Here is an 18,507-nt window from a genome sequence, read left to right on the forward strand (position 1 = left end):
TAAGACTTACACAGTGAATGGTAGGGCTCTGAGGTGTGTGGTAGAACAAAGGGAACTGGGAATACAGATCCATAATTCCTTGGAAGTGGCATCGCAGGTAGATGGTCGTAAAGAGAGCTTTTGGCACATTGGCCTTTATAAATCAGGGCATTAAGTACAGGAGTTGGGATGTTATGTCGAAGTTGTATAAGATGTTAGTGAGGCCAAATTTAGAGTATTGTGTGCAGTTCTGGTCACCTACCAACAGGAAAGATATCAATAAGCTTGAAAGAGTGCAGAGAAAATTTACAAGGATGTTGCTGGGACTTGAGGACCTGAGTTACAGCGATAGGTTGAATAGGTTGGGACTTTATTTCCTGGAGCGCAGGAGAATAAGGGGAGATGTTATAGAGGTATACAAAATTATGAGGGGTATAGATAGGGTGAATGTATGCAGACTTTTTCCCCTCAGGTTGGGTGAGACTAGAACTAGAGGTCATAGGTTTAGGGTGAAAGGTGAAATATTTAAGGGAACTCTGAGGGGGAACTACTTCACTCGGGGTGGTGCGAGTGTGGAATGAGCTGCCAGCGGAAGTGGTAGATGCGGGTTCAATTATAACATTTAAGAGAAGTTTGGATAGGTACGTGAATGAGAGAGGTATGGAAGGCTGTGGTCCAGGTGCAGGTAGATGGGACTAGGCTGAAAACCAGGCCAGCATGGACTAGATGGGCCAAATGGCCTGTTTCTGTGCTGTAGTGCTCTTTGACTCTAGGTACATGGATTGGAAAGGTCTAGAAGGTGATGGGCTAATCATGGGCAATGGGATTAGCTTGGATGGGGCATCTTGGTTGGCATGGACCAGTTGGGCCAAAGGGTCTGTTTCCATGCTATATAATTCTGTGATTCTGACTCTGATTCTAGAATTTCACATCCACTTCCTTGAATTCTCCAACTCATTCTTCTTGGTGAATACAGATGAGAAGTATTCATTGAACACGTCATCTACATCTCTCATAGCTCCATGCACAATTTGCCAAGTTGGCCCCTAAACATTTTTCCCTCCCATTCTCTTGTTATTCCCCTTGTACCTTTTCTGAGCTCTGGTTTGGCATGTAAACTGGCTCCTGATCATTTGACCCATCCCAGCCTAGCTGTTCCCCATTGGTATTACCTAGGGCACCATTTCTGTGTGTTCATCAATAAATGCAATGCAAACTTCGTGTCCTAGCATTTAGTTATCCTGTATTATTGCATTAGGATGAGAGGAAAATCAGATGTAGGTATTCTAGATTCTTTCAGCTTTACCAACCTATGGCACCATGTTTGCTTGGGAACTGTATCATAGTTTTGAAGTTCTTGGTTCATTTTTTTTTCTGCTCTGACAGTGTTATAACAGTAAATTTGGTGTGTAGAATTTATTGCAAAAGCTTAAAACAATCTCCCACTCAACAAACTACTTTCTTTTTTACTGTGGTAACCTGTTTTCTTTGAACAAAGAATTATTGGAATAGTATTGAAGGACAAAATACCCTGTATACTGTATGTTACGTACTTGATATCAAAATGTTTTAAATCTGGTTATGGTCAATGTGATTTTCCTGCTGTTGGCTTGAGTTTATTCCTGTTTTATATAGGTGTTAAATTTGTATTCTTGGAGATAATGCACCTGTTACAATATTTTAACTTCGTCAAAATTTGCTCTAAAGTTTTTGGGGATGAAATCAAAATACTTGGTGTGATTTACTCTTTCGATATGTTTCATCTCATTAATCTTTATTTCACAGTGTTCAAATGGGTCAGGAAGACACTTATTGCTCTAGTACAAGTTACATTTGGAAGGACAATCAACAAGTAAGTAGCTTTTCTGTCCCCACCCCCACCCTTGCCCTCCCCAATTGTTCCTCTGCAAGATATGATATATGTCTCTTGTATCCATAAACAACAATTCTGTGGCTTGTAAATCAAAAAATTGCAGATGCTGGTAATTGGTTTATTATTGTCACCTGTACTGAGGTGGAGTGAAAAACTTAGTTTTGCATGCCATCCATACAGATCATTTCATTACATCAGTACATCAAGGTAGTACAAGGGAAAAGCAATAACAGAATGTAGAATAAAATCTGAAATGCTCAGCAGGTAAGGCAGAAGTGGTGAAGGATCCCAGACCTGAAATGGTAACTATTTCTCTTTCCTCACCTGCTGAGTATTTCTACTTTTTATTTTTATTCTGTGGCTTGGTGTTTCCAGTAGTGCAGTAGAAGGTTTCCTTCATTTGCATCCAAGATTCAGAATCACTGCTGGCAAAGTAGGCGTTGAAAGAGCTTCAAGTTAAACAGTTGCTCAATCCTCTGGAAATAAGTCTGCAATTTAAAAAAAACATGAATAGTTGAAAAATCAGCTAGTTGGGGTTGTTTGGCCTATATGTAACTCCAGACTCCTGCATTTGGTTGATTTTTAAATGCCCTCTGAAATGGCCAAGCACGCCACTTGGGTGTTTAGAAATGGAGGGCAGGTGTCAACATTGCCACCAGCATCCATGTCCCTTGAATGATTAAATAAAGAAAAAAGGATTCAGTTTCATGATAGACTCCACTAAAACCATCTGCATATGGAATTAAGCAATTGGCAGGAGCAAGTGTTACATTTAGATGTGAAAATCCCAGAAATTTGAGGTGACTAGCATCTTAATGACATGTCCTTCCATTACACCAGATACCCATCCAATAAGTATGAGGTAATTCTGGTGTTTAGGGCTGCAGCAGCAGAGAGGAGTAAAGTGGATGCTGGGTATAAGACGACAAACTCATGTATCCTTGATTTGATAACATCACTAGGATGTGAAGTATCCCTTTTGAATCTTTGCATTTCCATCTGCTGCTGCATGGGATACCAGCATTCTGGTCAGTAGGAAGTGACAGTAGACCTGTGATTTCTTTCTTGTGCTGCCTAGCTTGCTGCTTTCCAAAAATACCTCATGTCTGCCTGTCAATGGCTCAAACCTGTTTTGTTACCCAAAAACAAACTTGGTTACTTACTAGGGCTGAGTAGGTCCTTAGCTGAAGTACTTAGCAATAGAAGATTGGATCTGTGGGCAGGTCAAGTTTGGAGTAGAGTATTCCTATGTTACAGACAGTCTCTGAAATAGATTGATATCGGCAGGGAAGGGTGTGCTGGCAGCATGGGCAACAACTCTTCTTTCTTGGAGTCCAGACAATTGTGCTGTCTGAAGAATTTATGGGTAGGTCATAGCTAGTAGGTCATAACCAGCTGTACTCCTGCATGCACTTGAAGATTTGTGAGCCTTGACTCTTCACAATGTGTGTCTAATTACTTGGCCAAATAAGGGTGTCCTTCTGGCAAATGGTATCTCTGTTTCTGGAGTAACTTGACTTGGCAAATGTTAAGTGCAGAAATGGATTTTCATATGTCACAGTCAGGTTGCTGCTCCTAGTAAATCATGCAAAGTGGGTAAATTGGAAATTATTTTAGACTGAACATTCAAATGTGAAAAGATTAAGCACACTTAAATAACACTATCCACGAAATGTAGTTGTCATGCTTTAATCAACTGTCTGACTGGGTTCATTGTCAAATTGTTTCATGAAGATTGCTTAGATTAATTGAATATAAAGGTCATGTAATGACACAGTGTAATGTCAGTTGCCATTATTTAATTCCGTGCACCACATTTAATCATCTTTCTTATTTATATGCAGAATTAACTGCTCTAGGGATTTGTAAACTACATATTCAGATCTATAATCTTGCAACTTTCAATTATTTTCATCAAAAGAACAAGCATTGTGTGCTAGAAGCCAGATGTGACAATAAGAATGGCAGCTCAAGAATATCTTCAACACCATTGTCAGCACAGACCTCGGTGGGGATTTGGATGGAGGAATGGTTACTACGGGGTTTTTTCTGTGCACTTATGTCTTGCAGATAGTGGAAAGGCTTTGAAGGTGCATCTGATAACTTCCAGTTTCTCAGATGTGGGCATTAATAAGGCCATAGCTTATTGCCTATCTCTGAATACCCTTGAGAAGGTAGTGGTGAAGCACATTTTTGAACTGTTGCTGTCCTTGTGGTAAATGTGCTGTTGGGAGGGAGTGCAGTGATTTATACCCAGCAGCAGTGATGGAACAGTGATTTATTGCCAACTCAGGATGGTGAACCTTCTGCAGGGGAATCTGCTGCTGGTCTTCCCATCTGCTTGATGCCCTTGTCCTCCTTAGTGGTATTGGTTTGGGTGGCACTTTCAAAGGAGCTTAGATGATTCACTGCCAAGTGTTTTGTAGGTGCCAATCAAGTGGACTACTTTGTCCTGGAAGGTTTTGAGCTTCATGAGTGTTATCTAAGGAAAATGGAAAATGTTGCATCATACTCCTGCCTTGTACCTTTCAGATAGTGGAAAGGCTTTGGAGTGTCAGAACGTAAGTCACTGGCAGGAGGACACCCAGCCTCTAACCTGCTCTTGTAGCTACAGTATTTGTGTAACCAGTCCAGTTGAATTCCTGGTCATTGGTTACCCTTGGGATGTTCATAGTGGGGGATTTAGTACTGGTAGTGTAAATGAGTGTCAAAGTGTAATGGTTAGACTCTTTCTTGCTGGAGATTATCATGATTGGGCATTACTTATAAGCTGAAATGTTGTCTAGGTCTTTTTGCAAACAGGAGGTAAGGCTGATTCTGGAACATTGGTCTTCAGTACTGCAGCCCTATGTTTGGTCCTGTAACCTTTGCTGTACCTGGTGCCCTCGGCCATTTCCTGATCTCAGATGGAGTGAATCAAATTGCTGGAGACTGGCGTCTGTGATGTATGTAGTCCTAAATTACAGCTTCAGCAGATTAGAATCTCATTTTAGATACACCTGTTACCCTCCAGCAATACTCACTGAATTAGGGTTAATCCTCTAGTTTGATAGTAATGAGAGTGTTATATTGGGCCATGATGACTCAGGTTGTGGTGGTGTACATTTCTGCTGATGATGATGATCCAAAGAGCTTCGTGGATGCCTAGTTTTAGTTAATGAATCTGTTGAATCTACCACAGGCGGTTTTGTAAGGTTGTGGTCAAATCAGTTCATCCCCTAAATTGGTTTGTGTGCTACCTGCTGTAGACTCAAACTCACAGCTGTGTCTTTCAGGATTCTGTCATCTCAGTCAATGGTGGTGCAACCAAACTGCTCTTTGTAATAGACATTGAGGTCCTCCATTCCGAGTACATGTGCTTCTACCAAGCCTTTAGGGGCTTCTACCAAGTGTTCTAACCTTACTGGTGAGCTATAGAGACAGTAAAGGACTGCTTATTGGAAGAGTAGGAATGAACATTATGGATTTGAGGACACCAGCAGTGAATCTTCAGTAAGGGATGGAGAAGGAATGTCAGACTGGAAGAAAGCAATGGGTGGGGAAGACTGCGGAGATGATTGACTAGGATGAAGTGGGAAAGCAATGAGACGTGGGGTTGGGGGGTTACACTGATGACTAGCAGTGGCCTGTGCTTGCTGCATCTGGCTGTGTGCTCAGTTTTAAGATGGCACCTATTTCTTTTTCAGGCCTTAAATCCACATATAGACCGAGTTAATCTGAGTACTGTTGATGCCAGCTCTCTTAGGGCATCCCAATCTTCCGGGCATGTGGAGTGGTGGGGTGAAGGGAGATGCACACAAGCAGTAGACATCTTGCCTGCATATTCGAAGATATTATGGACTTGGATATGCTCTACTTGCTTCCTTCTAGATGGGAAGCAGGAATTTTCAAGTTCTACATTTAACCAGGCACTCTAATGGAACAATGCATTTTTTCACTCATAGGAATCAACTGTATTCTTAAAATTAACCTGTTTTCCCTTCTGAAAAATAAAAATCTAGATTATAAACACATTTATTGTTTGACTGTGACAAGTTTATGGCATCATTCATTTCAGGCAAATCCGTGACACAATCAACTGGATGGTCAGTGAACAGATGCTGGTTTGCTACATCAATGTCTTTCGAGATGCCTTCTGGCCAAATGGGAAATTAGCATCACCAACAGCTCCCAGGACTGAGCAACAACAGTTGGAAACAAAGCACAAGGCCCAGCAGAAACTGCTCGATAACATTCCAGGTATGGCATGGAGTGCCTTACATTAACTTGTGCAAGCCATTGATTTTAGTCAGAACTACAGAATTAGCACTGGTAATAATCAGGTTTATGATCAAATGTTTGCAGTGTCATATTTTTCCAAATAACCAAGGATGCAGACATTTTGTTAAAATGGAGAATGGTTACAAATTTTTAGTACAATCATGGATTGTTTTCTTTTCAGTAGGGAAACTTTTTGTGTACTCTTGCAAACTTTCTGAGAAAAATCTTTGGTCTAGAAAGATTCTATCCCTGAAAAGTTGCCAATGTTTAGGATGCTATTTGCCGGTTACTCTGTGAAAAAGCAGAGTGGAGCAAGTGAGTGTGGTGTCCATTCTGAGTCCTGCAAGTACCTGTGACAGGTTTAACTCAGTTTGCTTATAGGTGGATTTCTACAGTGGATTTGTACAGATATTTTTCTTATGTACTTGGATTGGTATGGACATGGTGAACTGAAGGCCTATTTCTGTGCTGTACAACTCTGTTTCTAATTGCAACTGTATCATCAGCTGTCGTTCCTAAAATATTACACCAGCTGTGGTTTTCTAACGGCATTTTTCTTTCTGAAACAGGAAGTGTTTTTTTTAAAGAAACAGCTTCTAAATTAGTTGGTGAAGCAAGTGTTCTAGTTGTGTTCCCCATTCCCCACCCACTCCTGTTTCCTTTAGTCTAGGCCCTTTGCTTGGCTAGTTCGGAAAATGTCACGGAAGTTTGTCTGTGTGAGAATCTTGAGGCCTGGTTCCTATTCTGATTCCTGTCGATCACCTGTCCTCACAGCAGGGCTCTTGTGTTCATTCCACATGACTGAGATTCAAATGATCTGCAGTCTTGGTGCTTCCACTGAGCCCTATCAAATGTGCAAGTGCGTTCTATGGTCCTGGCCTTTGTACTAAGCCCTGTGTGCCAGAAATGCAGACAACACGGTCTGAGTGTCTGCAGTGATGCATTGTAAGCACTTTTGTGTGTAATCAAACCAAATGTTTGCAGATAAAGTGCAACACAGGAGCAAGACTGAAGGATGTCTCCTTTTCTTGGGATTAAATATTTCTGTTACATTTCCCCAAGATTAATCTTGTAACTGGAGGACAGCCCATCCACCTATTACACTCAGTCAGCTTTGTTGAACAGGCCATGTCATAAACATGGATACACAGGAGACTGCAGATGCTGGAATCAAGAGCAACACATAAAAAACTGGGGGAGCTCAGCAGGTCAGGCAGCATCTATGGAAGGAAATGGACCATCCACGCTTCATTTCCCTCCACAGATGCTGCCTGACCTGCTGAGTTCTCCCAGCTTTTTGTGTGTTGCACATCATTCACATGCCTGACAGCAGATTCCTGAAACAGATCTCCATTCCAAACTCTGTCAGGGGAAGAGAATTATCAGGTGGACAAAGGAAAAGATGCAAGGGTGTGTTCAAAACTTTCTTGAAGAAACGCAGCATCTCCACTGATTCCTGGGCATCTCTGGCCCATGCTGGATCAAAGTGAGGGAAGAACATTTGGGGTACTATTGAGAACTTTGAGGCAGTGCACCTGGAATACACAAAGGCCCTGCATAAGCAGCGGAAGAAGCACACCACATCAAAACCACCCACTCATGCACCCTATTGGCCACCATCTACCCTGCCTGTGGAAGAGGCCATGGTTTCCAAATTATCCTCATCAGTCATCTCAAAACCCCAAAATCAGAGTGGATGTAAGTCATCCTTGATCCCAAGGGCTTGGCTGACAAAAAGAAGAAAAACTTATTCTCTTTTTTCTAACATAATATCAAGGATATTGACCTGAGATTTAGAGGAAGTGATTCAGGAAGATTGAACAGTGCAGTGTACTAGAAAATTGTGATTTGACCTGTGGGCATTTTGTGGAGCGCACATCTTCTCCACACTAACTGTTCATATGAAATTAATCTGCTTGCCTATAATTTGATACAAATTGAATCCATATTTCTCAGCCTTTCTGGAAGGCTATTGCATTGTTGGTTGACAAAAGACAGATAACCTCATTGTAGAAATGAATTCTGTAAATGAATGTGTATTGAACACATCACTGCATCTGGCTCTCATTAAGCTTGGACCTAGCAGTTGCATGCTTGACATTTCAGAAGATGATGGCTTTAGTATGCATCTTATGATGCAATTGGTTGTTCTTGGACTGTACTATAAGGCTCCTGAAGCAACAGAAACTAACCAGTTGAAAGTAGAAAACTTTCCTATTTGTATGTAATCTTCCTTCCTAACTCGGCTTTCTTAGCTCAAGGCAAGCTTCTTCGATGAGACAACACTGCCTGTGAGGACAAATCCACAAAGATTGGGGTATAGTAGAAGGATAAATCTTAGTAAATAGTACAGAAGGACTGCAGTGAACAGGTATAACAACCTGTTAGAATTGCCCCACTTCACTTTACGTACAGTAAGGCTCATGTTGTAATTTTTGTCCAGGGTAGTTTTCATCCCAAAAGTGCATTGTATTTCCAAATAGCCATGCAGCCATGCACTGCTTTTAAATGGTGAATGTTCAAAGGGACCTAGGTGTGCTTGTACACAAGTCATTGAAAGCCAACTTGCAGGTCCAGGAAGTGACTAGGAAGGCAAATGATATGTTAGCCATTATTATGAGGTGACTTGAATGCAGGAGTAAGGAAACCTTACTGCAATTGTATAGGGCTTTGGTGAAACTGCACCTGGAGTCTAGGTCTCTTTATCTAAAAAGGATGTACTAGTGTAGAGGGAGTGCAGTGGAGATTAACTAGACTAGTTGCAGGGACAGTGGGTTCACTGTATGAGGAGAGTTTGAATATACAGTACCTGTATTCTGCAGATTTTAGGATGAGAGGAGCTCTCCATTGAAAATTACAATGATTGAAGGTTAGATGCAGGAAGGGTGTTTTCCCTGGCTGAGGAGTCTAGAACCAGGGATCACAGTTTCAAAATAAGGGTGGGCTGTTTAGGACTGCGCCAAGAAATTCCTTCATGCCATTTGAAAAATTCTCTACCCCAGAGGATGAGGGGGCTTATTTAATGAATTCATTCAATAAATTTCTGGCTATTAACAGAACCAAAGAAAATGGGAATAATGTGGGAAACTGGTGCTGAGAAAGAAGATCAGCCATATTTCTCAGTGCTAAAGGGATACAGGGATATGGGGAGAAGGATGCTGAAGTCAGTTGATCAGCCATGGTCATGTTGAATGGTGGAACGGGCCTGAAGGGACATGTGCCCTCTGCTGCACCTATTTTCTGTGATCTTGATGAATAGCAAGGCATGCTCGAAGGGCCAGATGACTTACCCTCCTCCTATTTCTGAAGTTATAGTTGTTATGTTAATATAGGGAATATAAAGAGAAATAATTTGCAGAAATAATAGTTATTTCTGGATGGGGAAGAGCCTGAAACGACAAAATATTTTCATCATGAATTTAGAATGGTACTTTCAGAAGCATCCAATCAGAGAGACAGTGTTAAAAAGTTTGTAATTCATTAAACTGTAGAAGAATTTTACTCACTATTTAAGCTTTCACTGAGAGATTTCCTAGCCACTTGCACATTCATTTTTTCCTGTTCTATTTCCTGCTGTGTTTTTGGCAGGCTTTTCTATGTACTATTAATTTTCTGCATGAAAATAATCACTTAAGTGCTCCCTTTGTTCACTAATGAAAGGGCTTGGCTTGTTTTGATGCCTATCCAGTCAGGTTTTTTTTATTCTGTGTAATAGATTGTAAAGCTTCAGGGATGGGACTAGTCCCCTTTGTGACTGATTCCCCATTCAGCTAGGTGTTAGCTGATCTTCTGCTGTACTATCCCCACAACTCTTGGGGCCCAGAATTTGTATTTTTCTTTAATACACTCAGTGAGTGAGCACCCATTACCTCATTGGAAGAGAGTTCAAAAAATTCACACTACCTCTTGAGTGAAGGATTCACCATGATGGTCAATGTACTATTTTGAGACCGCATGTGTCTCCCCATCTATCCTCTAATGAGTACAGGTTTAGTCTGTGCAATCTCTCCTGATAGGATAATCCCCTCATTCTAGAGATCAGTGTTGCATGGTTCCAAATCGAACATGTCTACTTCAAGTAAGGAGTCCAAAACTGTCCACAGAACTGTACAAAATACTCCAAGTATGGTATCGTCCAGACCCCATATCATTGTTGTCTGACTTCTTTACTCTTGTTACTTCGTTCCCTTTTTAATAAAGCCTATGCTTCTCTAATTGCTTGCTGTGCCTGTAAGTAGGTAATCCCGATTCTCCATGTAATACTCAATCTGCCATGTTCTTGCCCACTGATTTAATTTGCGTCTGTCTTTCGCACCCAGCTTTTGAACATTAGCAGACCTGAATACATTGTACACTATCTCCTCATCTAATCAATTAAGATGTTGATAGCTGATCTTCAAAGTAGCCTGCTGATCTAGAAACTGCACATTATTACCTCAGTTTGTTTTCTGTTCACTAATCAATTGTTAGTCAATCCCATGAGACCTAATCTTCTGTAATAACTTTTCTGTTTGGCACTTCATTAAATATTTTTGAAGGTGCAAACATTCTGTGTTCATTGATTCCCTCCTATTTACACTGTTAGTTACTACCTAAGAAACACAAGTTTGTCAAACACTCTTTCCCTTTTATAACCCAGTGTTGACTTTACCCAATCCTGTTATAAAATACCTTGTACCCTGTTACCATGTTTTTCCCAAGAGCTTCTATTTATCTGCTGACCATCTTTACAAATTGACTGACTGCCTCTGTTTCTTTTTGCCCTCATTTCTAAAATAGCTTCCAATTTCCCTGGACTATTCTTAAAATCTAGGAAATTCTGGAAGATCACCACCAGTGCACTGCCATCTCTTGTAGCCATTTCATTTAAAACCCTGGGACTTGGGTCAGCAGATTCACAACATTCAGCTTGTGTTTCCATCAATTTCCTCAATGCTGATTCATTAAATAATACTTTCTTTAAGCTCTTGCTCTTGATCTCACTCTACCCTTGGTTTCCCTACTGTTAAAGAATTTTCGGGTGTTTTCTTTTTGCTGTCCAGACTTAGTCAATGCCTCAAGCTGCAAATTTGCATTCAACAAAGCCAAAGGGGTTCCTGTTGAACTGTGAATGGGGAACTGGGAGCAGGCAAGTGATTGGTGGACAAAGTTGCTTGTGATTTTTATGGCAATAACTTTGCTCTTCCAATGCTTGCCGGTGTCAAGTCAAAGGGATCTCTGGCATCCAGTAGCTGTGATGCCATCAAACTGGCTGCACAGGTGATCATATTTAAGAATTCTCAGAACCAAGGAAGTTATCAAGTGTTTAAACATTGCATATATGCTAAGTAAACATGCAGCAGATGCACGTGATTAAAAGTAGAACTTTTTATTTGTAAAAGATACCCTATTCATGCAATGATTCTATGACATGTACATAAAATTCCTTTTTAGGGACAGATGGTTTTCTGATCAGCAATATGGTTTTAGTATCTTTTAAATGCACACCTTCACCTCATGTAACTAAGCATGTGTTTTTCAGTGCATCTTATTAGTAGGATTAGTACATTATAAGATTTACATTTATGTCAGTTCAAGTATTTTCAACATGGTTGTCTGGAGAAGGCTGTCAAAGCACTACCTAAGAAGCAGTGCTCAACAGCAACCTCGGGGCTTCCCCTTTAACCAGCACCAGTACAATCAACCTGAAGGTGCTGTCATTTTTGGAGAGTATAGATGACCAATGCTGCAGCAAAATCCAGGTCTATAAGTTTATTCTGACTTGTCTGTAACCTGTTTTCCCCACTTGAGGCAGTCTTCCTCGTTATGAGTCAACTGCAAATCCTGTGATGTGACCCAAGTTAACCCATGCTATGCTTTTCCAGATGCACTGCAGAACCTTGTCGGACAGCAGAATGCACGACATGGGATCACTAAAGTCTTCAGTGCTCTCCAGGAATCCAGTGCCAACAAGCATCTCCTCTATGTGAGTACAGTAGAATTGCATATCCCTGTGTAGGCTCAGGTGGTGGCATTTATGACCAGCTCACTGGACATAAAGATGACATCTGGCACGACATCTGGTATATCCCCTTCGTCCTTTTGCCTGCTCCTTCCCCTCCAGGGCCACATCTTCCCCAGAGCAAAGACAAGATCTGAACTCTGATCTGTGACACTGATGCACCAGTTCTGCCAGCAATTAGAAAGGTAAATGGGGTATTAGCCTTTATCACAAGATGAGTTGAGTACATGGATAGAGATTTGCTCCATTTGTATAGGGCCCTGGTGAGATTGCAGCTGAAATATTAGTCATAGAGCCAGCACCAGAACATGGCCCTTGGCCCACCACGTCCAGGCCAGCCATTCTATACATACTAATCCCATGTAGCTGTATTAGGTCTGTAACCTTCCGTACTTTGGCGAGTTAAGAGCTTGTCTAGATGCTTATTAAATGTGAGAGGACCTACCTACACCACCAACTCGGGCAGCGCATTCCTGATTCCAACTACTCTCTTCAGATTCCCTCTAAAAATTTACCCTTCAGGTCCCCTCTAAAACTCCCACTTAACTTATACCCATGCTCTCTTGTCCTAGACACTCCACCATGGGGAAAACAATTCTATCATAGAGTCCTACAACATGGAAATGGGCCTTTTGGCCCAACTCATCCATGCCGACTGTGTTGCCCAGTGACTATTCCCACCTGCCCACCCACCTGCATTTGGCCCATAGCCCTCTAACCTCTCCTATCCATGTACTTATCTAGATGGCTAATGTGCCTGCCTCAACCACTATTTCTGGCAGCTCATTCCAAATATGCACCACCCTTTGCGTGAAGAAGCTGCCCCTGATGTCCCTTTTAAATTTCTTCCTCTGATCTTAAACCTATGCCCTCTTGTTTTTAGTACCTCCTCCCTGGGCTTTCACCCTGTCTATGCCCCTCATGATCTTGTATACCTCTATCAGGTCACCCCTCAATTTCCTACATTCCAGGGAACAGAGTCCTAATCTAGACAACCTCTCCTTGTAACTCAGGCCCCCAAGTCCAGGCAACATCCTGGTAAATCTTTTCTGCACTCTTTCAAATTTAATAACATCTTTCCTATAACAGGATGACCAAAACTGTACACAATACTCCAAGTGCAGCCTTACTAATGTCTTACATAACTGCAAAATAACTTCCCAGCTCCTATACTCAGTGCCCTGACTGATGAAGGCCAGCGTGCCAAACGCCTTCTTCACCACCCTGTCTACTTGTGATGCCACTTTCAGTGAACTATGCACTTACACTCCTAGGTCCCTCTGTTCAATAACACTCCCCAGGCCCCACCATTCACTGTATAAGTCCAACCAGGGTTGGACCATCACCCTCTGCTTCCTACCACTGAGCCAATTATGGATCTAATCAGCTATCTTCCCCTAGATCCCTTGTGATTGAACCTTCCAGACTAGCCTGACATGAGGGACCTTGTCAAAGGCCTTGATAAAATCCACACGGGCAACTTCTACTGCCCTACCTTCATTTACCCTCTTGGTTACCTCCTCAAAGAACTCCTAGAGGTTTGTCTGACACGACTTCCCAAGCACAAAGCCATGTTGACTGTTCCAAATCAGACCCTGTCTCTCTAAATGTTGGTAAATCCTGTCCCTCAGAATCCCTTCCAGCAATTTACCCACCACTGATGTCAGACTCACTGGCCTGTAGTTTCCTGGCTTGTTTTTGCTACCCTTTTTAAACAATGGTACCACTCTCAAGTCCTCCGGAACCTCACCTGTGGCCAGAGATGAAGCAAAAATCTCTGCAAGGGCCTGTGCAATTTCTTCTCTAGCTTCCCACGAGGTCCAAGAATGCACCAGGTCAGGCCCTGGGGATTTATCTACCTTATTGTCTCCAATACCTTCTACCTGCTAATTCGTATGTGGTCCAAGAAATCACCACTCATTTCCCGCATTTCCTTAGCTTCCATAGTTTCCTCCACAGGTAAAAACTGAAGAGAAATATTCATTAAAAATCTCTCCCATTTCCTTTGATTCCACACACAGACAGCCATGCTGATCTTTAAGGGGACCTATTATCTCCCTAGCCATCCTTTTACTCTTAATATACCTGTCAAATCTCTTGGGATTTTGCCTCACCTTGCCTGATAGATCCCCCTCATATCCTCTGACTCGTCATATATTGTCGACAGGTCTGGTCTATCTAAGGAAGGATGTACTCGTGATAGACCGAGTGCATCAAAGTTTCACCAGATTAATTCCTGGGAAGTGGCTTTTTTTGTCATGTGAGGAGAGGTTAAGCAGTCTGGGCCTGTACTCTGTGGAGTTTAGAAGAATGAGAAGTGATCTCTTTGAAATGCACAAAATTCTTCGGTGACTTGACAGGGTGGATGTGGAGATGATATTTCTCCTGGTTGGGTGTCTAGAATCAGGGCCATGGTGTTAAAATAAAGAGTTGGCCACTTAAGACAGAGATGTGAATAAATTTCCTCATCATGGCAGAGTGAACCTTTGGAATTATGTACCCAAGGTTTTGAGTATATCCAAGACAGAGATCAATAGATATTTGTATGGGATTAGTCCACTGAGCTAAAAGATCAGCCATGATTTTTTTTAATAAGGAGCAGGCGTGAGGGGATGATTGACCTACTTTGCTTCTATATTTTATGATTTTATTCTCTCTTGCCTACCTTTTAAAATGTGAAATAGTAACCATCTAATGGCAGGCTCCTGCACAATTCTTGCATTAGGTAGAGCTTTGACGTCAGTACTGTGTACGGTGGGCATGCCATATCTGGATGGTTATTTAACAGTTTGAAAGGGGGAGGGAAGTAGAAAGGTTGCATCCCTAAAGATCAATATCAATTCTTCTCCCTTCATAGAAATACATTCCTGTTGTGGATGAGCATTAAAAATTCCCAAAATGTGTGCACAATGCAAAATTTTAAAACTGTAATCCTCCCGGTTGGAATTTGATTTTTGTGATAACTTCATATATCCCGTGACAGTTGTAAAGTCTAAATCCTGTCCTGAATGGGGGGGAAAGTACATCAATCACACTAAGTACATGACTGGGAGAGGCCAGGTTTTAAAGGGTCAGAAGGTGAGTGAGGGAGCACATTTCTTACTGGTGCACCTCTCTGCACCAGCTCTGCTCATCTGCACTGATTCAGTGCTGTTGCATCTTGTGCTGACAATATAGGGATTGAAGAAAGTAAACATAAATTTGTGGATTAGATGGATTGAACCAGGAGAGTTTTCAGAACACATTTCATACATTAACTTGTAACCCAGAAGAAGGCCATTTGGACCATGATTTCTGTGCCAGTCAAAAAAAGAACTCTGTAGCCTAATCCTACCTTGTAGGCCTGTCACAGCTCTTCAGCTATACACCTAAGTACAGTCTAAATGTGAAAAGGGCTCCTATCTCTACCACCCTTTCAGCCAGTGAGTTCTAGTCCCCTCCAGCTGAAAAAAAATTTCCTTACCATCCTCTAGCCCCTCTACCCAATAATTAAAATCCTCATCCTCAGTTGTAATCCATCCCAATTTCCCCACTGCTCGGGGAACTAGGTCTTCCCGATTTACTGTTATAGGCCCCTCATTAGTTAACACATCTTAATTAAATCCTTCTGCCTCCTATGTCATAGAGAAAAGAACCCAAACCTATCCAATCTTTGCCCATATTTAGAATGCTTCAGTCCTGGCAACCTGCCTGTAAATGTCAGCACATTTGTGCCTTTCCTGTAAGGTGATGACCAGAACTGTATGTAGTACTCGAGCTGTGGTTTAACTGCTGGATACAGTTCTAGAGGAACCATCCATTCTTATATTTTATGCCTTGGATAATAAAGGAAAGTGTCCTGATTGCCTTTTTAACCATCTTTTTGACCTGTCCTACTGCCTTTAAGGATCTGGACATTGGCTCCAAGGTCTCTCTGTCACTCCATCTCTCTCAGTATCCTCTTATTTATTATATTTTCTCTTGTTTCATCTCCTCAAATGCATTTTCCTACACCTCTCCAGATTCAATTCCATTTGCCACTTCCTCTGCGTAACTGACCAGTCTATCAATATCTCCCTGCAGTTTAAAGCTTTTAATCAAATGAACTATTATCATGTTGTCTGAACAAATTACTTTATCAAGACCTCTACATTCAAGTCTAAATCATTATTATATCACCAGAAGAAGAACCTCTAGGAATACTGCACAGCAGTTTCAGAAGTTCCTTTTTTTTACCACTTATTAGAGTCCTCCACTTTCTCCCAACGTCTTGTCAATATTCCAGTTCTATGCAGTTGAAATTGTTAACCTGACATCTATTTGACTTAATGCATTTTAATTGGTCATGTTTGTAAAATAGAGACATCAGCTACTTCATCTTAAGCAAATCATATCCTGTCCTTGTTACCTAGTCAAGCTGAGTAGCAGTATGTTGATTAGGATCACTGCATCTGTGCTAATTGCTAAAATGCTAAAAGCCTTGGGCTTTTTTTTACACATACAGATACTTAAGTGACGAATAATGCATACCATGAGTCATTAGCTTAATTCAGGTGGAAAAAATGCTATTTATTTCCTAATTTTGACGTGTGCATTACTTAAGGTTTAACAATGAGAGATGGTGTTCAAACTATAGATAAGATGTGACAAAATGTCACCAATGAAATGTTTTTGAATGTTACTTTAACTGAAATGTTAATAAAGTATTAGTCACGGCAGAGAGATGCGGTGATTAATCAGGTCACCAAGGATGTATCATTTGCGGTCGATCAGGACATGCTGACACAATTCTCAGTTGGCCCTCCAGGTTTTCTGTGAATATGATCAGCTTTTGTTCTTCATTGTCAATCTGGGAATGTGATAAATCCGAAAAGTGGTAGCTAATTTTTGAATGGGGTGAAATTGCCCTAAAATGTGTAAACTCTGTAGCCCTACAACTCTCCCGGATAATTTGTATCCGTCCATTTCTGGCCTCTTTTGCATCCTGCTGCAGTATAACTGCTCTGCCTACAGCAGACATGCCTAAAACTCCCTCAGCCTTGAACTCGAATTCACCCCATGATCCTCTCAATCTTTGAACCTACCTCTTCCACCAAACCTTTTGTCATCTTCCCTAACATTTCCTTTATTGGTTCATGTTGATGTTCCCGTAAGGCCTGTGAGAAGTTAGCTATGTTAAAAGTGCTCTATAAATGCATGTTTCCTCTGTGTACCGTATTTTAGCATGTTGATTTGATCCTTTCTTCAAATAGTTGCCATAAGCATTCAAGCATCATTAAGAACCATTTCAGCAGCAGTAACAACCCCTTGATGTTCAATCACACTACCATTGCCAATCCCCCTGCCCCAAATTCCCAACCACATCAACACCTTGGGGTGACCATATTCCCTCATGATTCCCATTCATTTCAATCTTACCAAGGCTGCTTGATACTGCATTTGATCAATTGCTGCCAAGGGAAGCCATTAACACTACACTGGAACTCTGGTCTTTTGGACCAAGGTTGCAATGAGACTTGGAGCCAATTATACCTGGCTAAATCCAAACTGAGCACTATTGATCGAGCTCTAGGTGATTGATTGGGACTGGATAGGACAGTCTACATCTTCCCCATCACTCCACTGTGAGCTATGGCTACAGGCTAATGGGGCAGTGGCTAGCAGGATTGGATTTGACCTGTTTTTTACATGCACAACAAACCTGCATGATTACCTGAATGATACGTATTGTAACCTGAACGTTGGCTAGAGTCATGGCTAGTTCTGGAACACAAATCTTTAGAAACACAGCAGGGTTGTCATTGGGTCTTTATTATATCCAGTCCTGCCAGTAGTTTCTTGGCATTACATGAAGTGAATTGCATTGGCTGATGAGTGGCTTCAGTGATGGTGGACGTCACAAGAGGTGGCAAATACGGAACATCCATTTGATGGTTTTGGATGAAGGTCTTTAGTGGGTGAGTTCTGGCCTCTCTCGTCATCGGATGTAGAGGTGTTGCAGCTACACATGACAAATAGCTTGAGCCCCTTCCTCCTCCTGTTAGCTGCATAACTGTCCGTCTCCATACACAACTGGGTTAGCAGCTGCAAAGTTCTGTGTTCTGTTGGGATTATGCAGTCGGTTAGTCCTATCTGCTGCATGCAGCTTTCACCGTTCAGCACACGTGGCCCTATAACACAGCATGTGGCTTTACCAGTCTGGCACCTTATTTTCAGGTGTACCTCATCCTCTCCCACACTCCCCACAGAACCAGGATTTGTCCTCTCATTTGATGACAGTAGTAGTGAGGGACATACCATGAGGCTACAGATTGTGGGGGAATACAGGTCCACTGTTGCTGAGGGCTTGCAGCTCCTCAGTTTTCAGCCACAACATCTATTCTTCATCAATCTCATTGAACAAAATGGTTACATC

The 18,507-nt window shown here is 41.7% G+C and overlaps 1 protein-coding gene across 3 annotated transcripts in view; it reads left to right on the plus strand.

Annotated features, from left to right (window-relative positions):
* The window catches only part of snx25 (sorting nexin 25), a 208,500-nt gene that overhangs the window by 186,956 nt on the left and 3,037 nt on the right, over positions 1-18,507 (plus strand). For all 3 annotated transcript variants that reach the window (XM_052020395.1, XM_052020394.1, XM_052020393.1), the window contains 3 exons: positions 1,765-1,831; positions 5,910-6,091; positions 11,977-12,077. In XM_052020395.1, the coding sequence (XP_051876355.1) occupies positions 1,765-1,831; positions 5,910-6,091; positions 11,977-12,077 (350 nt within the window). The remainder of the gene's footprint in view (positions 1-1,764; positions 1,832-5,909; positions 6,092-11,976; positions 12,078-18,507) is intronic.

The sequence above is a fragment of the Pristis pectinata genome, chromosome 7 (genome assembly GCF_009764475.1).
Source record: "Pristis pectinata isolate sPriPec2 chromosome 7, sPriPec2.1.pri, whole genome shotgun sequence".
Classification (NCBI taxonomy): Eukaryota; Metazoa; Chordata; class Chondrichthyes; order Rhinopristiformes; family Pristidae; genus Pristis; species Pristis pectinata.